Here is a 26433-nt window from a genome sequence, read left to right on the forward strand (position 1 = left end):
AGTTTGATATGAAGGATTTAGGCCTTCTACAATACTTCCTTGGATTAGAAGTTTGGCAAAACTCTAACAGCATTATACTTAATCAAGGAAAATACACCTTAGACATATTGAAGAGATTTGGTATGATGAACTGCAAACCCATGACTTCTCCCATGGAAACTAATCTTCACAAACTGAAGGAGGCAGCAACAAATTCCCCATTGGTAGATCCTACGCTCTACAGACAAATGATTGGATCATTAATGTACCTGGTCAATACTAGACCTGATATCTGTTATCCAGTAAATGCCTTGAGTCAATTCATGTGTAAACCTAAGGAGATTCATCTTATGGCAGTAAAACATATAATGAGATACCTTCAAGGCACTCTCAACTATGGACTCAAGTATGAGAATATTGATTTGAATCTTCACGGGTTCACTGATTCAAATTGGGCTGGAAGTGTGACTGACAAGAAAAGCACCTCAGGGTGCTACTTCAGCTTGGGTTCAGCCATGATATCTTGGATTAGCAGGAAACAGTCTTCAGTAACTCAGAGCTCTACAGAGGCCGAATATATCGCAGCTTCCATTACGAGAAGTTGTATGGCTACGGAAGCTACTTGTGGGATTATTCGGAGAACCAATGAAGCCTACTATAATTCATTGTGACAATCAGAATTGTATAAAACTCTCCGTGAACCCTATGTTCCATGATAGATCCAAACACATTGAGATCCCTTATCACTATGTGAGAGATATGGTGGATAGGAATGTGATTCAGTTGCAATATATCAGTACAGGAGACCAGACAGTAGACATACTGACCAAACCTCTAGCCAGAGTGAAAGGTGAACACTTCAAAAAAGGTCTTGGTATGATTGAGTTATAATCAGTTTTGTAATCTGTACTAATATATGAGATGTTTAATGTGTAAACTTTTTTTGTCGTGTTATGACTTTATGGGCTCCACCCCCTGTGTACATTTCTAAAAGGTGACGATCTTTTAGACTATGAACACTTGTATTAAACATTATTAGGTGACGATCTTGTAATGTTGATATCATGCTGACTTGATATCACTCTAACTCATGATGTGCCATGATATGTTATGGTAGACATTATGTGACGTAATGTCAGTGCACATACCATAACCTGGATATAAGGGAATTCAACATTCTCAAGTATTTTATATCCAAGGTATCGCGTGTTATGCGATACTGATATCATGTGTTATGTGATATCTATGTCACGAGAAGATGTGATATATTCTTGTGTCACTCATTACATGATGCATCATGTCACGAGCATATGTGATATGATCCTTTGTATTATGAAGTCGTGTAATACATTTTATTATGAGAAATATGATGCTTATTTTTACATAGGTCTTCAGTTATCTTCCCTAGCTAAGAGGGAGTCTTGAAACTTAGTAGCTTCGGTAAGATAAATGATTGAATGAGAGACTTCATTTATCTCTCATTCAATCATCTACCTTATCAATATAACTACAATCTAAATGTAGACCTCATGATTAAATAAATGAACTTGTTATAATCATCTTATATGCATAATCGATCATACTATAATCATATTACTCATGCTGTGATTGTAATAAGATCAGACCAGATTTATGATAACTATCATAGCTATCATATGATAGTATCGATTGATGATATCATATGATAACTATAATAGTTATCATCCTAATCTCACATTATACCAATCGATGATTATTTGACATAACCCGATTGTTTTACTTGACGTGAACCGATAGTTAATCGGTTAATTATACTATTTGACGTGACCCGATTGGTAATCGGTTTAATATGTTAAATGGCATGACCGATAGTTATCGGTATAACACTTAAGTGAAGCGATGCCTATGCACCGATCAAGACATGATCGGGCATGTCAAAAGACATGACTGGTCAAGGCATGCCTTGATCAGTGGGCATTGTCTATAAGTATATGTCAATGAAATGTTGTAGAGGCATAGAAAATAATGAAGGTTATCTTCAACAACCTGTGACATAAGAAGCAACAGAAAATATCAGTAAAAGAATAACAATATTATACAACTTCAGACTTGAACATAAATTTGAATATCATTTACAACAATAATAGAGGCCAAGGAACATGACCCAACGGAAAAAAAAAATTCAAAATTGTGCAAAAAATTATCATTGACTACTTAAACAAGATGACCAACCCCTTACATCTCTTATCATTTGCTTTGTCATCAAAGTACTATAGCAAAGAGGTACTTCCATTGCTGAGAAGGGTGGCACCATATAGAGATGGGGAGGTAGTTGCTGGCCATAAAGCTGCACTTTGGAAAAAAAATAAAAATAAAAAAAAAAAAATATATATATATATATGAAGAAATGTAATGCCCCTTTTGGGATAGCCCTGAATCTTGCCCTAGAATCACAAATTCCATTAACATAAGAAGTGATGCATAGTTAGGGTTATAGCTTTACCAATTAAAAATCTTTAAGCAAGATATATCTTGGAATAGGTTCTGCAATCATATTAAACAATATTCGATATATATAATTCATAAAACCAATTATTTCTACAAGTGTTAGAAATCAAACATATGAGTACAAATATGTGTATATTAATAACCATCATAATCCATTAGATAAGTCATGTCACATCTATATTCATTTTCTTAGTATTCAATCATAATAGGGTTTGGATGAGGGAGCATGATAGGTTGCCCCAAAGCAATCCTCTCACTAAGCCCAAGAGCAGACTTAATACCCCTTGGGCCCTCATGGGGCAAACACGTCAATCATCCATCATTGGGTGGCCTACCTAATGGGGATGTTCGTCCCTGCTCTCCCTATTCATGTCACCTTATCCACCCACTTATGATTACGATTTCTCCATCAATCAATCATCGTAAAGATTGGAAAAGAATTCACAATAAGGTGCCCAGAATCCTCCTATCTATGCCCAAGGGCAGACTTTATACCGCCTTAGCCCACATATGACAGACACACCAATCATCCATCATGGGGTGGCCTACTTAAACGCTGATCTCGTATCTGCTCCCCTTTCTTGCATTTCCTTCTCTTCTCTACATGATTGCTTGTTGGGTTATTAATAGGTTAAAAATATAGAGTATGCATTTATAATATCACACAAACAATTATATGAGTTGAGTATCAATCCTACTATTTCATTTCATATCACTATACTTGTAGAATATAAGATTATTGCAGGGTATATGGTTTCAATCTGCTGTTGCAAATTAGGCAGATCTGATCAAATGTGATTTTCCTCTTGGATGCTGACTTCTGCTCTTTTGATTAAGTGTCGGTGCTGATTGGTTCCCCCCTTCCTTCCATCATGGTTCCTCCTTAAGTATCCTTTGGAGAGTTGTGTCTTTTGTGACAGTCACCTTCTCTTCAAAAGTGGTGTCTCCTCAATGTCCCTTTACCCTTAACTAAATTTAATCGCTGTTATCCACATATTAGATAGCTGAAGTTATTTCATACTTAACTGATCTTAATCGCATGTTGTTAATACAATAGATCACCGCTTAAAAGGGGATTGCTTCTCAATAATAACTGGCTGATTGCTTGTATACGTGCCTCATCTTATAGTATGAGAATATATTGATCAATTCGATGGAGAAGAATCCACTTTTTCTTGTCTTGTTTGATCGTGTATTATAGAAGATTGTGAAGTCTTAAAATTAAGACAATTTTCTAGCGTTAATTATTTATTTCTGATATGATAGTGAATATTATTATGACATGGTCAGGGACATGACAAGAAATCCAAAGTATTGCCCTGAGCAAGTTTGGTCAATTCATAGCTTCAAATAATCATGATGTTTCCGCTCTTCATGACAAAGATAGGATAAGTGCTGATAAGTGGCGGTATCTACATTGTCAAGGCTCCATTTTCTTGCAGCCTCTTGCAATTAAAATTCTCTCCCAATTATGTATCTTTCTATTTTTTATTTTTATCATTTTTCATTCGATGCTATCATAAAATATATTATATTAATATATTATTTTTTATAATTTATCTTTGAAGTTTTGGTTCTTGAATTATAAAATTAAATACTAAATTTTGTATGCAAACTTTGTTAGATATACCGGAATACTGAGAGGGGGGCTAAATCAGTATTCAATCAAACTTAAAATCCTTATTTAAAACAAGCCAGCAACAATGAAACACAATATCACAATTGCACAAGAGACACCAGATTTACATGAAAAAACCAACAAGGGAAAAACCATGGTGAGCAAACTACTTGGATCTACTGTCCAAATCCAGCATCACAATAATATAAATAGCATTACAACTTTGTTTTAGGGCTACAACCCAAGGAAGCAACTACTGCCTAAAATGCAATTTTATGACCACAACCAAAGGAAGTTCACTACTCCCTAATGATTACAACACTTATAGAAGGAGGCTACAACATCAAATTAGCATGAATAATTGATTAACTTCCACTGCAATACCTCAGTATGACCACATCAGCTACTTTCAGCTCACTGCCTCCAACACACTTTCTGGGTCTATTCAATGTAGCTACTGTTGTCATTTTATGACACCCTTGGTCCATCAGTGAGAACCGATCGGAGATATGTTCCATGGACCAACGCTGCCTAGTTGATCAAGGAGAAAAGCAGTGAAATCATGGTTTGAAGTGTTGTCTTGTCGGAAGTTCCTTGGCCCTCTCTTTCTCTAGCTTGAAGCTTCGGAACCCCGAGGTTCTGAGTTTCTTTGCCTTAGCTTCTTTCTTTCCTGCTCCGGAACTCCAAGTCTCCGAAGTTCCCTTCCTTCCCTTAGCTTTTCCTAAGTCTTCTACCCCAGAACTCCGGAACCCCCAAGTTTCGAAGTTCCTTAGTCTTCAACCCCGGAACTCCAGAACCCCCAGGTTCCGAAGTTCCTTGCCCAACTACGGAGACCCCGGTCCCCGAAGTTCCCCAACTACGGAGACCCCACTCCCCGAAGTTCCCTAAGTTCCTAAGTCTTCTACCCCGGAACTTCGGAACCCTCCGAAGTTCCTTAGTCTTCAACCCCGGAACTCCGGAACCCCCAGGTTCCGAAGTTCCTTGCCCAACTACGAAGACCCCAGTCCCCGAAGTTCCCCAACTACGGAGACCCCGGCCTCCAAAGTTCCCCAACTACGGAGACCCCGGCCTCCGAAGTTCCCCAACTACGAAGACCCCGGTCTCCGAAGTTTTTCAAACTCCGGAACCCCCAAGTTTCGAAGTTCCTTAGTCTTCAACCCCGAAACTTCGGAACCCCCAGGTTCCGAAGTTCCTTGCCCAACTACGGAGACCCCGATCCCCGAAGTTCCCCAACTACAGAGACCCCACTCCCCGAAGTTCCCCAACTACGGAGACCCCACTCCCCGAAGTTCCCTAAGTTCCTAAGTCTTCTACCCCGGAACTTCGGAACCCTCTGAAGTTCCTTAGTCTTCAACCCCGGAACTCCGGAACCCCCAAGTTCCGAAGTTCCTTGCCCAACTACGGAGACCCCAGTCCCCGAAGTTCCCCAACTACGGAGACCCCGGCCTCCGAAGTTCCCCAACTACGAAGACCCCGGTCTCCGAAGTTTTTCAAACTACTTCCGACTTGCAACACTTCTGGATGGCGTGAGCGACACTCAAAGCTTTAAATGCTCCAACAGTTTTGGTGACTTATGCACTTTTTTTTGTGGAGCCACAGGGGTGCATTTAATGTTTTTGGTAGGATTTCCATCAAGGGAGGTATGGGGCCATGCTGGTGACTTATGTCATGCCTGACTTTGGAAGGTCAGTCAATCCACCTTCTCAGGATTGCTCTTTGTGGGTATGGCTAGGTTGCTTGCATGTACAAGTCAAGTGCATGCACTTCCCTGCACCTCCAGACTGACATGCAGGGGCCATGATCACCATTGTAACCCATTTTTCTATATAAGGCTGTTAAACCTCATTGTAAGGGGTTCTCTTCCTGTTGCCTTGAGCTTTCTTATGCTCTTCTCTTCTCTTGAAAACTTGTAAATTTTTGCATTTCTGCAACTGTAAGATTGGCTTTTGGTCTTGTGATTAATTGAAAATCACCATTCTTGCCTTCTTTCAACCTATTTATGTTGTGTATGCTTTCTTACCTTCATCATAGGTGCATGTTGTGGCTCTTTCTCTTCATATATGCTGTGTTAACTGGTTTTCTGAGTGTGACTTGTGGGAATCCTTCTCCCCTCTTGGCATTCAGTGGATTCTAACCTTCATCTATGCATTGGGGTTACTCATATAACTGAAAGTTGTGCATCTTCAGGGTGTTTCAGTTAATTACTTGTGTCATTTGTGTAGGGAGAGGAACTATCTCTTCTTGGTGCATCACCTCCCTTGTTTCAAGCAATTTCTCTCTTCTCTTTTCCTCAGCAAGTTGTTAGGGTAGGCCTTAGGAATTAGTTTTAAAGTGTTGAGTTGGTTCAACACCTGCACTTGGATAGAGAAGGAAGCCGGCCTTCTCTGGAGATTCAACCCCCTTGCGCAAGGTCCCACACTTCGGGGTTGTTTCCATGTTTCACAAGGTTGCTGAGTTGATAGCTCAGCAAGGGTGCAAGCTTTTGTGATAACAGCTACCTTTGGCTCCCTCCGGTAAGCATTAGGCATTTCTTTGCACACTTCCACACAGCACTCGATCGCCACACACTTTGCAATAATCTGATCTTTCATTTATATTCTTTGCAAGCCTTCAAAACATTAATTAGGTTGCCTTCAAGAAGCATATAGATAAAACGTGTAGCATTACACCAGTCAACCATGAAGTACACAAGTCAAGAAAGATAGCTTGTTGCGAATCACAAGAAGGTTTTAACTGGGCCCAAAAGATATCTCAATACATCTTCCAAAGCAGCACGAACATATAGAATCATGGCACAAACATCAACAACCTTCTCCCAATTGACCACGATGAAATGTGTAGACATAAAGCATGCAACAACCAAGAGGTCGGCCCAATGACTTATGGGTGGAGAGGAAGAAGCTGCAGCCCAAACCAAAAGATGAATAGGACCCAAATCACTTTAGAACGCATCACCATGCTGGTGCAAACCTCAAAGCATAGATGCAAATACAACAGATTGTCCAGACAACCGCTTAACCTTCCATACATTTACTACAAAACACAGACAATTCCGAAGAGATCAAAAACTATTGTGCAAAGCATATACAGACATCCCATGAAGTTCATCAATGCTCTTGTAACCTTCTTTCACATTATTATGAACAAATGAGCTGGCGCAAGCAAACAAATACTGAACTCAGTAGCTCAATCAAACTAGAAAATAGAATCTTGAGATATAACAAGTAGGTTCATACTTGCAGTACACCTTGGGAAGAAGTAATGTACAAACAATATGGTCAAGTTACCAAAACCGCAAACGAAAATATTAAATTGCAGAGAAGCGTGAAGCATTACTTTGACCCGTCCTAATAATTAGCAAAACTATGTTCGCTCTGCATGCCCTAGAGATAACTGTATTGACTTTTGTGGCCTGTAGTGATAAACATGTAAACAACATATCCACATCTATCTTACTTCCAAACCACAAGACCATATCTTCAAAGAGAAATGCGGTACAATCTCTTAAGCCAGAGACAACAAAAATTGGTACTACATACCTGAGTTGTTTCATTGCAAAATTCTATCAACCAAAGCATATTTGACATGCAACCATGAACGACATATCAGCACATTTTGACATCCAACCATGAATGACATATCAGCACATTTTCAAATCCAACAATGAACATCAAGGGCAAGGAATTACAACTCTTCAATTCAACTCTTCACAAGGAACAACACATTGTCCCTCAACTACAACAATCTCCCCCTTTATCACAACAAACTCCCCTTTTGAACATCCAACCAAGTATATTCATTGTCATAGGTTGACATCAATGACAACACACGGAGGAGCTCCATATCTGCAACAGCCACAACACACAACACGTTGTTCCATATGGGTTGACATCAATGACAACACACTACAACAAACGCAACAGGTTGCAAGTTCCTCTTCAGCTCAGCAGAATTAGAGTACATACTCCATCCATTCGATCAGGAACAAGCATTTGGGTGCAAAAATAGCAAAAGATTTGGTCTACATACACTCCAACTTTCGTCTCTTGTCACCTAAGAAACCTCAATACAATGAGGGTGTGACAAAGAATTGGGATCTAGCCCCAAGTGTGCTGATTTAGATGCTAAAATTGCACAGCTTGCCAAGTCTCTATAGATGAGACAGCTTTTGCACTTGACATAGCTAGTGGGAATGGCAATCCAATGGATTGCTGTTCAGATGAAGTTGAACCAAATATTCACCTTGAAGCTTCTGATGAAGAATATGAATATTAAATATCAATTGTAATTTGAATTTTGGTTGTGTAATGACATTTTGAGGCTTGAGTATTATCATTTTTGCAAACTATGAATATGACATTATGAGGTATCTAGCTATATTATTTATTGGCAATTATGAATTGAAATTTAATGAGTATCGCTGTACTTATAGTTTATAATTTTGAATATAGATAGATAGATAGATAGATACCCATACCCAAAGGAAAAAAATTGCCATAACACCATACTGGTTTCCGGTTCCCCATACCAGAATCGACAACTTAGTTCTTCTATATCTTTATATCCTTTTCAATAAAAGATGCGTGACTGGTCATCACAAACTAGCCTTATAAGACCACTTATCTCATAGTTGGTAATAATTCTTATGAATCTAGAGAACTCATCTAGAAAGTACTGAGCACAATCTACAGTGGGGAGAAGAGTCGTAACACCTCAATTCTTAGGCGACAAACAGTCCAGAAGCACAGGAAGTTATAAATGCAACATTTTCACATTGATTTTATCATCAAAATAAACAATGGAGGCACAATATATTCAAATGTTTACAGCATATACTGTATAAATGAAAGTGAAGAAAGTATTTTGATGCAAGAAAATCCTACATATCTTTTGCCGACATCTTTGTGAATCCAATGGCAAGAGCATTCTCCTTTCCTTCAGCCATTATTGCCTGAAAAGTAGCAGCACGATGCAGATTTAGAAAATCAGGGGATAAAACAAAAAAATGGATAGTTTCAAAACAAACATGAAAAGCATCAATAGCCCACAAAACTGCATGGATAAAGTTTAGGAAATTCAAACTACATAGCACCTTACAATAATCTGGTAAGATCCTCAAGTTTCTGTATAAAATACTTGCATGGATACCCAAGAGCATGTCAATAAGAAGAACAAAATGAAAATCTATTCATACACCCACAACCCTATATACCATAGCACTCAAAAACTCTTAGCAACCTCCAAAAGTAGCCTAAACTTTGTTGACAACACTCAGAAAATTATGAACTTGCCATTAATACCAACAAAACCAAGCTAATGATAATCAAATCTCATAAGAGATCGTACCATCCAATTTTGTGTAATACCAATACTTTAAATTATGTATAATCAAACAAATACTATGGAATTCACTTCAATTGTTATTTAAATTAGAATCACAGTGTTGAAAAGAGATTCATTGGTGGTTGGAAATCTATTTATGGTATCGAAAATACATGTAAAGATCCCGAGATATGAGACACTAAAAAATTTCTCTTTGACACATTAGTCATTCTCGTTCTATATGAATGTTTACTCTGGGCTTGCAGAATTTGTCGTGAGATTTGCTACACAAATGAGAAATGCAAAAGCATTTTTAACCTGAATTTGTCGTGAGATTTGCTACACAAATGTAATATGCAGCCCTGATTTTTTTTTGAAATGACAATGTTTGCACATGTTTGGGAACCAAGAGTTTTATGGTTGCTGTTTTGCTTGTTTCAGATTTCATAAATCACATATAATGCATTCTTGACATACATTTTGCATTGAAAGAAACACAACATCTATATGCCCAAACAAGTTCATCATTAAACTTTGTAATATAGCATATAAGCTGGAAATTAGTGCAATACAATAACCAGACCTTGAAATACACTCTTTGGGTGATTTTCAATACATGAACAGCAGGTCAACCAGCATATAAATTTGCTCCAAAGCACCAAAATGCATAAAATCTGTCTCCAACTCTCTCCAAACTCCTTCCAGTTGCTAAGACTTAACTCCAACTCCAACGCCTTGGTAAAAAATGTTAGTTTTTAGGATCAGACTGATAAGAACATTCAGAAATGAAATAATGAGTACACAGAACACAGTGGTACTCTGGGAAAACTCTCCCTCTTGGAGGTGAAAAACCCAGCAACAAATTCTCAGTTTGTATTATGTCAAAATCAGTAGAAGTCTTACAACTTTGCTTCACAATTGAAGCAATATAATCAACAGATAATAATCTGAATTAGGGCACACAGTGAGATGAACAACACTCAGACTTATCTGAAGGATTCCTGCTGTAGGTGGTTGCTGATCAGACACAGAAGTGCAGATTCTTCGCTTGGCAGGAGGACAGATTGCTATGGTGATTCACTAGACATGAAGATGATTTGATGCATCAAAAGACACCTTCGCTGTCCCTGAGAGAGAGTTCGCTGTCCTTGGATCAGGTCACTTGTTGAAGGTATAAAATCACTGCTTGCAGAAGGAACTCGCTAACCAAGAATGCTGCTCCAGGTTTGCTGATCAATGAAGCTGATCAATCACAGCCTCAAGCAGAAGTTCGCTACCCCTATACATGCATTCGCTGCCCTAGATAATGCAGTCTTCAATCTTGAATGAAGTCGCTGATGCAGAGGAACCAATTCGCTGATTACAAGATAGTAGTCACTGATTGTTGAACAGATGTATTTGATACTTGCAAAAGACTTCAAATATATGTGTCCAATTCACCTAGACACCTCAGGTCGGCCATTTCAATTTGGCACCAAAACATAGGGTTAAATTACAAGTTACATAAGATAGGGCCTGTCCTATTCACAAGTTACATTCAATATAGGACCTGACCTATCCACAAGTTACATCGCCCAATTAGGGCCAGTCCTAAAGTAAGAATTGCACATTTGAATTTTGCCAAATATAGTTATGGCTAAGGCCGACAGGCCAATTAGCCATCAAAAGATGCTAGGTCGGCCCTAGAAGGGATCCGACCTAACTACAACATCAACAAAAAAGATTAAACAATCACCAAAGTACAAATTGAAACCTCCAAAGTTCCAACGTGACAACATGGAAAGTAGTGTTGAGCCCTAGAGGGGTGATTTGGATCAAAAAATCATTGCTTCACAAAATAACTAAGTTACGGATACGGGTACAGATTCGGAGATTCGACAAAAAAAAAATCTTGGGTACGGGTACACACACACACACACACACATATATATATATAGATTTTAATTTTATATATATATATATATATATATTATATATATGTTCAAACATCAAAATTATAAATATGTTTTGATGCATTTCATGCATCATATGGGGCGAAATTAGGGTTTAGATGTTAAAAAAAAATTTAAAAAGGTGTTTTTGTGTTTTTAACTTTTTATGACCCGTGGGCCCCGTATTTGGGAACCCACGGGCCTTGGTTCTCCTGGGTCCGCCCGGGTTCTCCCTGGGTTCCTCCCAGGTCTTGCCCAGGTGGTTGGGTTCTTTGTGGGTCATGCTTTCTCCCTGGGTGCGTTCTCCCTGGGTTCCTCCCGGGTCCTGCCCACGTGGCTGGGTTCTTTGTGGGTCCTGCGTGGACCCACAAAGAACCCAGCCACCTGGGCAGGACTCGGGAGGAACCCAGGGAGAACCCAAGGAGAACCAAAACCCGGACCCAACCCATTTTACCAAGAACCGATATCTTAGCAAAATACTACAAATGACACATTTTGAGTATCCTAGGAGCTAGGAATCCGATTCTCCAATACCCAAAATGATATAAAAATAACCAATGAGTTATGAGCCAAGGTATGAATTTTTGTTACTATGGAAATGAAGACCAGCACTGAGAAAAGCATCCAAATACACAAAAACTCAAACAGCACTCTCAAAATGAACACATCACACCAAAAACTGGAAACCCGCATCAAAATAGTTTGAAAACCTTCATTATTTGCAAAATATTACCAATTGCAAGCTAAAACATGTGGACTCCAACCAGCTAGGGTAGATATTTCTCCACTAAAACCAGCACCACTATAGAAGGTTTTCATCCTCAACCAGCAACAAGAGAACTCTTTGAGTTCATTCCAACAACATCTCCTTAAGTTGTCAATTCAAAATGCTCAAAATGAGAGCCAAACACACCAAAAAATTATGCGCCAAAGTATAAATTTTGAGTTGAAATCCGATTCTCCAATACCCAAAATGACATAAAAATTAACCAATCAGTAGCACTGAGAAAAAGCATCCAAACACACTAAAAGTCGAACAGCACTCTCAAAATGAACAAATCACTCCAAAAACTAGAAACCCACATCAAAATAATTCAAGAACCTTCATTATTTTCAAACCCATATTATCAACTCCAAGCCAAATCCCATGTACTCCAACCAAATAGGGTAGATATTACACCACCAAAACCAGCACCACATTAGAGGGTTTTCATCATCAACCAGCAATAAGAATGCTGAAAATGACAGCCAAAACTCATATTTATAGACTAGAGAGAAAAATTAGGGCAACCAATTTGAATTTGAGTTATTTTCCCCCACTTTTATCTTTTAAAACATTTTAATTTTCCTCTCTCCTTGGCATACCTTTTTGGAGCTATAAAATAAACTTTTAAAACTTAAGTTTTGTCCCCCTTCCCTAGGCATAGCTTTTGGGGACACTTTATGAACACTTCATGTCACTTAAGCTATAAAGTTACTTTTTAAATACACTTAAGTGAAATCATACTTCATGTCACCTAAGTTATAAAGTTACTTTTTAAAAACACTTAGAGAAATCATAAAATATTATTCCTCCAACCTTAGAAAACTCACCAAGGCCTAAAATCGAAAGCACGTCACTCTAAAGCTGAGAGGAAACTGAATCTAAGAAACAAGTTCTCAAAATAGTACTTACTAAAAATAGCTTATTCTAAAAATAGAAACTCTATTGGAACACACCAAAACCACTAGCTTGAGATCTCCGCAAGACATTGAGTCCCCTAACCAACTCTGCTTAGCCCATGGAAACCAAGGAACAAACTAAGAAGAAGTCCAAATTGACTATGTGCAAGAAGGGGACATTACAGTCCTCCCTCCCCACGATTGCTTGTCCTAAAGCAATCGCAAGTCTGGATGCTATAAAATCTGCTCACTCTCCCATGTAGCATCTTCCACTGGTAAGTTTTTCCACTTCACCAAGTACTCTCTAATAACCCTCTTCCGCAGAGTACGCTCTCTGAAATCAATCATTGCCTCTAGAATCAATATCAACTTGCCTTCCTCATCCAAAGGACGCAACTTTGTAGAAGGAATCACATTACGTGCAAGCAACTTCTTGAGGCATGATACGTGGAGAACATTATGCACCTTGCTACTCTCAGGTAGCTCAAGCTCATAGGCCACCCCTCCAATCCTCGTGGTGACTCGGAAAAAACCATAGAAGGCTCAGCGTCTCTAACCCACTCTTCTTGAGAAAAGATTTTTTGTAGGGCTGCAATCTCAAGTTAACCATGATCAAAGATATCCTGACTCTCTTGAAGAAGATCTTTGACTCTAAGTACTCCGCAATCTCCAAAATACAAATCAATGAAGACAGGAGTTTCGTAGCCATACAATGCCATTAAAGGTGGTATTATAACAGTACTCCCCACAACTACAACTGCTTAACCTATTAGGGTTTCAAGCAGATCCGAAGCAAATATGAACTAACAATTATATGCAGATTTAAATATGAAAGATAAAGAAATAAAACAGGACACAGATAACACAGAGATTTAACGTGGTTCACCCAGAATGGGTTACGTCCACCATACACAGCCGTCCAATCTTTCTTATTATCCAGCAAAAATAGTACATCAACCTTACAATGCCTTAAGCATCCCAGCCGCTTATAACATGCATTTTTAGGGCAACAAACAAAGTCGGCCTTTTTAGGGTTTTCTTACAATGTCGGTTTTCATCAACGAAAAATGGCAAAAAAAAAATAACCCCGGCGAGGATACGTGCTGAGTGTACAGTACTTTGTTGATCAGTCGCCACATTTCAACATAACCCACACCTGCTACCCTGAAACATAGTTGCATAGGTACCTTGCACCCATTTGTTGATAATCTCAATTTGTTCATCAGTCTGAGGTGGTAGCTAGTGCTAGGAGTCAACTTTGTACCACATAGCTTAAAGTTTAAACAACTCTTGCCAGAACAAGCTCATTAAATTGATGTCCCTGTCACTTATAATTTTCTTAGGTGTCCCATGGACTCTAAAGAACAAATCTGCCACCTGCACTACCATATATCCTACTGAAATGGCATAAAAATGAGCAAACTTAGCCAATCTCTCCACTAGGACATATATGCAATCCTTCCCTTGCACCTTGGGAAGTCTTGTAATAAAATCCATTGAGATGCTTTCCCACTTCCGAGTAAGAAAGGTTAGAGGCTAAAATAGACCAACAAGGTATGTATGTTCATTTTTGTTTTGTTGGCAAACTTGGCACACGCGAGCATACTTAATAATTTCATCTTTCATCCTCTTCCATGAGAATCTCAAAAAGGATTTTCCTACATGTCTTATAATATCTAGGGTGGCCAGCCATATGAGTATCATGAAATATCTTAAGAACCTTTAGCTTAAGCTTACATTCAAGAACTAGCAGCAATCTTTCCTTGTAAGATATGAGATTAACCCTTACCTTGTACCTATCATCCTACAAGGAACCATCCAAAATGCTATTGGCAAGGGTATGCTTGGCATGCTCAACATGCATTTTCTCTTTCCAATCAGTTGTTATCTCTGTAAATCAACTCAAATGTGGCCTTCTTGACAGCACAACCAGTACATTCCTTTTCCCTTTGACATATTCAGTGTCAAAATCATAGGCTTGGAGCTTGCTAACCGATTTTGGTTGCTTATCATTGAGATCCCTTCTAAACTAGGAAGTGCTTGAGGCTATTATAATCAGTTTTAACAATGAACTTCTCTCCAACAAGGCATTGTCTGAATTTAGCCAATGCATGCATTATGGCTAACATCTCCTTATCATAAGTGGAGTAGCTCCTCTCACCTCCTCTCAACTTCTTTCTCTCAAATGCTATTGGGTGTTTGTTTTGCATAAGGATAGCCCCAATGCCTTCACCTGAAGCATCACACTCAAGCTCAAATGGCTTAGAAAAATATAGAATGGCTAAAACAAGAAATGTGTTCATCAAATGCTTGAAGTGTTCAAATGATTGCTGCACTAATTTAGACCAAGTGAACGCTCCCTTTTTAGTCAAATCTGTGAGTGGGGCAACCAACTATGAAAACCCCTTGACAAACCTCCTATAGAAACCACATATCCCAAAGAAACCGTTCAATTGTGTGAAATTAGTGGGTGGAGGCCAATCAAGTATGGCTTTGATTTTCTCAAGGTCTACACTGACTCCCTTACAGCTGATTGTGCACAAGATATAATAATTTTGTCATTCCAAACACGCACTTTGACTCCTTCGCAAACAATGACTCACCCTCAAGGATACCCAAAACCTCATCCAAATGCCTCAAGTGCTTCTCCCACGACTTGCTAAAAATAAGCATATCATCAAAGAAAATCAACACAAAGTTGCATAATTGCTTACTAAAGATCATGATCATGCAAGACTAAAAAGTAGCAGGTGCATTGGTCAAACCGAAAGGCATGACAAGAAACTCAAAGTAGCCAAAGTGACATTTGAATGTTGGTTTCTCTATGTCCTCTCTGACCCTAATCTAACGGTATCCATATCTCAAGTCTATCTTGGAAAAATATACTACTCCATGTAGCTCACCAATGAGTTCATCTATCTGTGTGATGGGGTAGTTGTTCTTAATAATCTTCTTATTCAATGCCCTGAAATCTATTCACATACGTATGGTCCCATCCTTCTTCTTCACTAATACAACTAAAGAAGCAAATGGAATCTTATTTTGTCTAATGTACCCCATCTCCAAAAGCTCCTTAATCGCTTTCTCAATCTCATCCTTGTGCCTCTGAGGATGTCTATATGGTGTGGTAACAACTGGTTTGGCTCCTCTAGCTCAATCACATGCTCAATGCCTCTATCAAGCGGCCTACCTGAGGAATGCTACTGAAAACTTTGCTTCACTCAAATAGCAAAGCTTGAATGTCAAGATGATATGATCTCTTCTCCTATTCTATAACTATAAGCATAACTATGCACTCGGCTGCCCATTCTACCTAATCATGTATAAATAGTCTCTCCATGCGTCTGAAAGAAACCACTCGTGGCCCTCCATTTGACACTCCCCTCAACACCACATTCTTATCCTCTTATTTGAATTTCAGCTCCATGGTCTGAAAATTAAGTGTAAACTCACCAAGCAAACGTAGCCACTATATACCAAACACCGCATTCATTTCACCAATGCTAACCACGTAGAACTCATCCTTGACTTCACAGTTTCCCAACTGGAGACTCGTCTGTGGAATCATCCTTGTGCATGTGATAGTAAACCCATCTACAACCATCACCTTGCAGCCATCTACATCCTATGTCTTAAGTCCTTTGTGTGCTACAAGTCCTCCATCTATGAAATTATGATAGCACACGTATCTATCAATGCCATCAATCGCTGCCCACCTAATACTCCTTGAATGTGAAGGGATTCATTCTTCTAAAAGCTGTGGCCAAGTGCTCAATTACTCTCCTCTCCTTTTTCAAACTCTTCTAAAGACTCTTCTTCTTTTTCATTTAAATCGGATTGTTGGTCTGATTTTTCTGCCGCTGATTCTTCAGCTGAATAGTACTCTATTTGGTTCACCTTCCATTTTCTCGCACACTGATGTCTTGGGGCCCAAAGTTCTTTGCATGTGAAGCATTATTTTTTCTTGGGGCCTGTTGTGACGTTTTCACACATCGCCCCATTGCAAATGGGGACCCATGTTTTTTTTGCTCGTTTTGTTCGTTTTCGCTTTGCTTTTTTAGGGTTTTGTTAGTTTGTTAGTTGTCTGGATTTAGGGTCAAGCCTTAGGGTTTTAATTACCGTCTTTTCGGACCAAAATCCAGTCAGTTTTGGGAGCTTTTTGAATTTCCTTTTCTAGAATGCAAATTTTGAATGCAATGAATTTGCCAGAATGGTCTAATTTTCAATTGGAATGTTGATGCAGAGCTTAAATTTGTCTAAGTGTTGAAGATGAAATGTGAATTTTTGTCCAATTGAATATTTTTGACCAAATTTTGACTTTTTTGATATTTGATCCTGGGCATTGGAAATGATTTGTTTTTGCCTTGTGAAGTGATTAAATGTGTAAAATCATGTTATTTTGGCCTGTAGGAGCAAAATCGCTCCTGTCCCTCAGTGAAGGACGGGAGCTCGTTTTCAAATATTTTACTATTCCTGCAGGGTCAAGATGAATTACGAATTGGAAGTGATGGAGAAAGGCGAGATCTTTCCATTGAATATAAATTGAAGATTTTCATGAGCACAGAAATGCCTCCAGGGGAAAAATCGCTCCTGTCCCTCAGTAAAGGACCGGAGCTACAAATCCAATTTTGCTTTGTCCTTGCAAGATTTTAACGTCTGGACGATGTGAAAAGGTCCAAAGAGGTGCATTTTATCAAATGAATATAACTTGAAGCGCTGTCGGGGAGATCAATAGGGTAGCAAGTCCGGCTTGAGTGAAGTCCTGACCCTGAAATTTGGCTAAGTCTGGAATGTCCTGATCCTGAAATTTGACTAAGTCTGGAAACTGAAAAAACCTCCAAAAACTAGATTTTGCAATATATCTCCTGGAGGTCTGAAACCACTCTCAAACATCCTGAAAGTATATATGGAATATAACTTAAAGTATATGTCACTTATACTTAAATGTTATATTCCATAAAAATTATCCTGATAGAGAGTGCGAAAAGTCAAATTTCGCTCATGTCCTTCACTGAGGATCCAGAGCGAAATGCGCTCCTGTCCCTCTCCAAGGGACCAAGGCGAATCGCTCGTGTCCCTCACCAAGGGTCCAGAGCGAAAATGCTTAGTTGAGCCATTCCTGACCTTGTTTGGACGAATCGAGACATAAAAGGCATGGTGAAGGACGAAATGAGCATGATAGAACATCCAGACTTGATCAAAAACAATGAAATGATGAAGTTTTGCCTAGAGGGTCAAATTCGCTCCTGTCCCTCACTGAAGGACCAGAGCGAAGTTCTTCATAAGGTACGTCCTGAACAAAGACCAAGCAAATTTTATGTTCGAAGGCAAGAAAGGAGGTCAATCGAACCCGTTGAAGACAAATTGAAGATTATCAAACGTCAACAAAGGACCAAAATGCTTAAGTTCGCTCCTGTCCCTCAGGAAGGGACCAGAGCGATTTTTGTTGTAGATGATTTTCTCACCAAATTTCAACCGATCTCAAGGCATGATTGAATGAAAGGAGGCATTGTGAATCCGTTGAATATAATTTTCGAAGGTGATGAAGTGAAATGAGGCCCATAAGAGCAAAATCGCTCCTGTCCCTCTCCAAGGGACCAGAGCGATGAGGTACGTCCCTTTCATTTTTATAATTTTGGCGCCAAATAAACATTTCAAATTTTCCTTAAATGCCAAAATCGATAAATTTTGAAAATCCTATTAAATTAGCATTTAATATAGCATTGATCATTTATTAATTATTTTGCCTTTATTAAAAATCGAAATTTTAAAAATTAAAAAACGTTGGCAAATAATTAATTAAGTTTTTTAATAAAAATTGAGTGGAGCGCTTGATATTTATTTGTTTATTTTACCAAAAGTCGGCCTTTTACTTTATTTTAAATTCGCTTTTAATTACAAAGTCGGCCTAGTAGTAATTAAGGTGTGAGCGCTATAAAGGGAGGGTGAAAGATTTCATTTTTACATCACCTTTTTATCATTCAAATGCGATCAAAGGGAGAAGTGCGAAGTTGTATTCAAAGGGGCGAATTTTATTTCAAAGCAAGGTGGTGCGAACTTGAAGTTTCCATTTGAGCGAAGTTGCCTAGGACGTCAAAGACATATCAAAGATGGCGAAATTGCTAACTTGAAGAGGAGATCATGTCCAAGACTTGAAGGGTGGCGAAGTTGATAAGAGGAACGTTCTTTTGAAGATCACATCAAGACCATCTTATTTCAAATTTTGCCTAGGCAATTTTATTTATTTTGCATTTTAGAGTTAAGCTCTCAAGTAAGGTATGGCAAGATCTCTTGTTTTAATTTCAAACGTTGATCGTCATTGCCTTAATTTTGAAATTTTGTTTTGCCTTAGCTCAATCGTTTTTAGGAAATGATTAATAAAGGACTTATCATTAAGTTTCCTAAAATTTGCTCTCTAATTTATGTTATGTATTGCAAAATCATGGTCCTAATTTTGAAATGTTGTGTAGGCATCAAATGGAGGTCTCTTCCAGAAAAATCAAGCTGGATCAAGGACGGTCTTCGCCGGGACGGTCTTAGCCAGGACATGGGCGACCTCTTTCAATCCAGCGTTCCAAGGCGAGGTACATCATCTTCCTGCACATCAAGGACGCAAGGAGTTAGAACAAGGGCTCGTTGAAGAAGCAAAATAGATCCAGAGGAATTAATTAAAGCAAGTTTCTCAACAACATCAAGATGAATATCTACCAAGTTACAAGTGTTAGATGAGGTGGCGTCCTAGTCATCATTTCTCCAGTCAGTGTGTTCCACCTCAGCATGACCAGATTCAATGTACTTAACTCATGAAAGGTGGCACAAACTCCGATGTACCTACCCTGGCTATCCATTGGTCAATTTTTCTAAAAGGGACATGTGTCCAAGCAATACAATTTTATCATTGGTCAAACATTAAATGTTATGTAATGGTTGTAACAAACCCTAATTAGGGTTTTTCATTGTTGAATCTTGGCCATTGATCTTGAATTGATCTAAGCCATCAAATTGTATTGTGGGCACTATATAAGCCCAAACATTTCATTTGTAAAATATAATTTAGAATTAGAGAGAGATAGTATAGAAATAGTTGAAAGTAGTTAGTAGATAGAGAGTAGAATAGGAGGACAAGGCAAGAAATTGTTGCCATTGATTGTAAACAAACTCCATTTTCATTGAAGTAATGGTGAAATATGTCGTTTTCTTGCAATTTGCATGGTTTCTTGTTGAGTCTTCAATCTTAGATGGTAGATAATTAGATGAATGGAGGAAATGTGCTTGATTGATGGTGAAATTCGTATATCCATACTACTAGCAGTTTGTTGATTGCAGACTTGCCTTGCGTAGTCAACTGGAATCGTTCAGCCTAAGCTCAATTTCAATTTGTCGCCTCTTCATTGATATGCATCAACTTGGATGGTATCTATGCCTGCGGTGATGATTTGAACATCATAAAGCTTCCCATAGAAGATCGCACTAGTCTTGTGTAGATGTTCCATTGATGTCAAAACAAGACCTAGTTAGAGTTTCATAAAAAATCAATCATTGCTCCTACATCCTTAGTATTAGGATTAGATCCTCTCTTCGCCCTTATCCTTTTTCCATTTTTTTAATCTAAGTTAGTAAGAGCCTGTGTCCAGCAAAGCAGATCGGAAGTTCAATGTAAGTCCCCTTGTGATTCCAGCAAATCACATCATACCACTGGAGCTTGTCCACACGTAGAGACCCTACATCAAAGAACCTTGGAGTCTACCTAACTGATCCTTTACGCGAATCTTCAGCAGTTAGAGACTATTTTCTCAAGAGAGGATAAGATACCCTTAGGTATTTTATTCTGTGTTAGGCTGTGTACAAAATACACGTCAACAGGGCCCAAAGTCATTAAGTGTCTCACTATCAAGTCTTGTAATTGGTTTCTTTCACTAATTGGAATTTTTTGAGAAATGTTTCTTATCTTTCTTGTTAGGAAAAGACTTGGACTGAAATTTAGATTGTGGGGCAGCCAACTCCATACTCCTTGCCTCCATAGCTTCATGCAAGGATGGAGAGTCAAATGCCTCAATCCATCCCCTAATTGGCTCCATGAGTCCCTCATTGAAAAAGACTCTGTAATTCCAAAATCCATAACTGAAAGCCTCTAAAAATATGATATGTAAGCCTCCACTATAACATATTGTTTCAACTGTGGTAACTCCCTCATGTGCAACTCGGGATCTTTTATGTCAAATCTCTCAATGAGTTTATTAGTAAACTCATCATATGTAGTGATAGATCTATGACCCAAAGTGATAAGGCCAAGGTACCACCACTCATGTGCAACTCCATCCAAGTGGAGAGGCAAACTTAATTGCCTTATCCTCAGCCATAGTTTAAAGAGCTAAGTAATTGTCCAACTTCTAAACTCATGCTCTAGTTGTACATTTGTCACTACCATCAAAATGAGCAAGTGTAACCTTGCCCAATGCCTGCTACAGATCCCTTTGAACTACTAGTCCTCTATGATTAGCTCTTCCTCCAGCTCTCTTCTTCTTCTGATCCATGAACTCATTGAAAGTCAAATGATTTTTTAGAGCATTTAGAAGGGTGTCCTATTATGCATACGCATTCCACAACTCACCCACCAATGGTAGAGGAGTCTCATGAGCAACCTGTAATGCACATCTTCATATAAAAATGGGTTGGAAAGGCCTAGGAACTGTACTTGACCCTACTGCTATAGGCTGCCTCTATCATTGTTACTCTGCCGATTTGTGGAAAGGTTTTGTTCACTAAATGTTTGGTTACCTTGTGTACTGTTTTGATTGCCCTCTATGTTGTCTTGTGTCATGTTTGGTATATTCTGTCCAAATTTAGCCAGGAGTCGTGGCATCATGTCCATCATTGTATCAAACTTCCTCTCGATCCTCGAGTAAGGGCTAACAGAACCAGCTCGTCCCTTATCCCTCTCAGCCATGTCTCCTGTAGTGCTCTCACTATCTTTGGGAGGGTCCTGATGTATCCCAATGATACCTAAAACTGTCCCACCTTCTAGAACCTGTGGGGAGCTGCCAATGAGTTTTCCATTGTTCCTTGTTAAAATATCTCTGATCTCTCACTCATAAAAGATATGCAATTCAATGATGTCGTTTAAACACAGTAGGAAAGATTGCTCTGATACCACTGTAATATGCACCCCTGAATTTTTTTAAATGACAAAGTTCTCATGGTACCCAAGAGTTGTTTGTTTGCTATTTTACTCGTTTCAAATTTCATAAATCACATATAATGCATTCTTGACATACATTTTGCATTGAAAGAAACATGACATCTATATGCCCAAACAACTAGTTCATCATTAAACTTTGTAATATAGCATATAAGCTGGAAATTAGTGTAATGCAATAACCAGACCTCGAAATACACTTTTTTGGGTGATTTTCAATACATGAACAGCAGGTCGACCAGCATGTAAGTTTGCTCAAAACACCAAAATGCATCAAATCTATCTCCAACTCTTTCCATACTCCTTCCAGCTGCTAAGACTCTACTCCAACTCCAACGACTCAGTAAGGAAGATTAAACAATCACCAAAGTGCAAATTGAAACCTCCAAAGTTCCCATGTGCCAACATGGAAAGTGGCACCCAGGCCTAGAGAGGCGATTTGGATTAAAAAATCATTGGTTCACAAAATACTGGAAACGACACATTGATTTGAGTCGCTCGGGAGGTAGGAATCAGACTCTCCACTATCCAAAATGATATAAAAATTACCAGGGAGCTTTGAGCAAAAGTATGAATTTTCGTATCTCTGAAAATGAAGACCAGCACTGAGAAAAAGCATCCAAACACACCAAAACTCGAACAGCACTCTCAAAATGAACACACCACACCAAAAATTGGAAACCTGCATCAAAATACTTTGAAAACCTTCATTACTTTCAAACCCATATCATCAACTGCAAGCCAAAATAACTGAAAAGTAAATCCATGCACTTCAACCAACTAGAGTGGATATTTCACCACTGAAATCAGCACCATTGTAGAGGGTTTTTGTCCTCAACAAGCAACAAGAGAACTCTCTGATTTCATTCCAGCAGCATCTCCTTAAGTTGTCAATTTAGAATGCTCAAAATAAGAGCCAAAATACATATTTATAGTGGAGGGAAGAAATAGGGCAACCAATTTGAATTTGAGTTATTTTCCCTTTTTATCTTTAAAACATTTTAATATTTCTCTCCTTGGCGTACTGTTTTGGAGCCATAAAATAAACTTTTAAAACTTAAGTTTTGTCCCCCTTCCCTAGGTGTAGCTTTTGGGGACACTTTATGAACACTTCATGTCACTCAAGTTATAAAGTTACTTTTTAAAAACATTTTAGTGAAATCACAAAATATTATTCCTCTAACCTTAGAAAACTCACCAAGGCCTGAAATCGAAAGCACATCGCTCTGAAGTTGAGAGACCAAGTGCCCCAAATAGCACTTACTAAAAATAGCATATGCTAAAAATAGAAACTTTGCTCGGACACACAAAAACCATTGGCTCAAGCTCTCCATAGGACATTGAGTCCCCTAACCAACTCCACTTAGCCTACAAGAACCCACGAATAGGCTAACAGGAAGTCCAAACTAACTAGATGCAAGAAGGGGATATTAAATCATACACATTCTTTTCATTAAAGTTTGTTATACTTTTGTGGAGTCTAAACCTATGAGTAAAAACTAATTATTTTCAGTAATAACAGACTCCTCCATGTTGCTTCTAACATGAGTGACAACCACAATCAACTGAAGAAATATTGGACTACATATACAAAAGCTTCGTTAAAATATTGGAGTATGAAAAATGACAACCTAATCAATAATATACATATATATCAAATCTTACATCCCTATGAATTTTAAAGAAATCCATAGTAGTAATAAACTCATCCACAAGAGGAAGAGGAAATTGCAACTTGCTTGACTAGGAGTGCGAAGCTTTGGTGGCGGACTCATCAAGCGGATGAACGTGCAAGTAAACTTGTGAGATCGATCAAGTCTTGGGCGGAATTGAAGGCAGCCCTGCATGATCAATTTAGGCCAGGGAAATCGGATTGGATCATCTGATCCCGCTTCAACGAGTTGAAGCATACAGGCACAATCCGCGAGTATGTGAAGGCGTTCCAAGTGTTGGATCTGGAGTGCTCAAAGTTGAACAATTTTGAGAAACTGATCCTTTTTACCAGAGGCTTGCAACCCTGGGCGAATGACGACTTGAGGCGTCAAAAGGTTCAGACTCTTGTCAAAGCTATTACCGTTGCAGATGGGCTGCTCCACTACAGGGGCGACCCGGCTAAAGGCTTTGGAGGTGCCTGAGCTGAGAACTACAAAAAGCAGTTCCATCGCAATGAAAAGAAGGGAGGTGCTCCTTCGAACCAGAATGGCGATCAGAAGGGCAAGAAGGCTAAGAAGCCTCGTGAAGGAAACAACTTCAAGAAGAAGGATCAGGCCCCTGCTGAGAAGAAGAAAGATCGTGATCCGGGTTGTTTCATCTGTGGGAAAGATGATCACTGGGCGCGGAGCTGTCCAAACCAGAGCGGGATCAATGCACTGCTAGTCGAAGAGAAGAAGATGCCCGGGATGAGCACTTTGCAGCTCCTCAACTCAATGCAAACTCCACAGACAGGAATGTTGTCAATAAACATGAGCTTTGCTATGTTGAGGCATTCTTTGGGGGAGAAAAAGTAATGGCAATGGTCGATTCAAGGGCGACCCACAATTACATATCAGCCGATCGAGCCAAGACACTTGGCTTGAAGATGGAACCTACTACGTCGCATTTCAAGGCTGTTACAGCACCTACACAGAAGGTAAGCGGCGAGATCCGGAAGGAAGTCATCCGAATCGGATCCTGGCAAGGTGCGGTCGACATGGTTGCCATCGAGATGAATGAGTTTGATCTCATCCTTGGATAGGAGTTCCTAAGGACTGCTGCAGCAGCAGTGGTGCCGCATATGGGTTGTGTTTTGATACTTGATCCGGGCAGACCTTGTATGATCCCCATGGTGAAGTGCAAGGAATCGGACTGGGTACTCAATGCATTGAGTGCGAAGCAAGTTTGTAAGAGTGGTCAAGATGATCTATTTTTGGCTACATTACTTGGAGGCTGGGATGAAGGGGAGCCGCCCACGAGCTCCAACTCCTCAGCCATTCAAGATGTTCTGCTAGAGTACGCGGATATCATGCCTGACAAGCTTCCTGTTGTTTTACCACCACGGAGACATGTAGATCACAGGATAGAGCTAGAAGCTGGAGCAAGACCGCCTGCTAAGGCTCCTTATCGTCTCTCAGGACCTGAGATGGCTGAGTTGAGATAGTTGGCTGAACTCGTTGAGGCGGGATACTTGCGTCCATCCAGATCTCCTTATGCTGCCCCAGTTCTGTTTCAACGCAAGAAGGAAGGGACACTACTGCTGTGTGTCGACCACAAGGCGTTGAACAAGCTAACAATCAAGAATAAATATCCATTACCCCTCATAGCGGATAGTTTTGACCGCTTATTAGATGCAAGAGTGTTCAGTAAGTTGGACCTGAGACAGGGCTACTATCAAATCAGGATTGCACCAGGCGATGAAGAGAAGACAGCCATAACAACCAGGTATGGGAGTTATGAATTCTTGGTTATGCCTTTCGGTCTGACTAACGCACCTGCTACGTTTAGCACTTTGATGAATGATGTGTTTAGGCCATTGTCGGATAAGTGCATAGTAGTGTATCTGGATGATATACTTGTGTACAGCCAAGATTTGGATGACCACAAGGAACACCTCAGGGAAGTGTTCAAACTGCTCAAGATGCACAAACTGTATGCGAAGAAGGAAAAGTGTGCATTTGCACAAGAGGAAGTGTCGTTCCTTGACCATATTGTTGGACGTGGTCAGATCCGCCCAGATCCGGAGAAGCTACAAGCCATTCAAGACTGGGAGCCACTTCATAATGTTCACGAGGTGAGGCAGTTCCTCGGCCTGGCCAACTACTACAGGAAGTTCGTTGCAAGCTATTCCAGGATCGCAAGTCCCCTCACTGATTTGTTGAAGAAAGACAGAAGTTGGAAATGGGAGGAGAAGCAACAGAGTGCATTTGATTCCTTGAAGGAGAAGCTGACAGAGGAGCCAATATTAACCTTGTCGAAAGTGGACAAATCTTTTAGAGTTCCAGATGAGACTGATTATAGTGGAAATCCACTCGCTCTAAGTCTTTGGAAGGCTGAGAGCCTAGGCAACAATGGGGTGCTTACTGCAGGATGGATTGGAGATCTGCGAGAAGGCAATCCCCCTTCTAGCACCTACACTGCCACCATTCAGTTTAGGAGACTGAGAGGCGGCTCAGTACACTTGTATGTGGATTTCAGAATTGACAACCATCTTTCGGACTCGGCGGATATCTTCTCGGAGGAAGACATCTTTGACAAGTGGGAGT

The 26433-nt window shown here is 39.4% G+C and overlaps 1 protein-coding gene across 1 annotated transcript in view; it reads right to left on the reverse strand.

The window, feature by feature from the left end:
* LOC131054787 (uncharacterized) overlaps positions 1–26433 on the reverse strand; it is a 110633-nt gene that overhangs the window by 15734 nt on the left and 68466 nt on the right. The window contains exon 6 of the mRNA XM_057989383.2: positions 8968–9035. Coding sequence (XP_057845366.1) covers positions 8968–9035 — 68 coding nt within the window. The remainder of the gene's footprint in view (positions 1–8967; positions 9036–26433) is intronic.

The sequence above is a fragment of the Cryptomeria japonica genome, chromosome 3 (assembly GCF_030272615.1).
Source record: "Cryptomeria japonica chromosome 3, Sugi_1.0, whole genome shotgun sequence".
Lineage (NCBI taxonomy): Eukaryota > Viridiplantae > Streptophyta > Pinopsida > Cupressales > Cupressaceae > Cryptomeria > Cryptomeria japonica.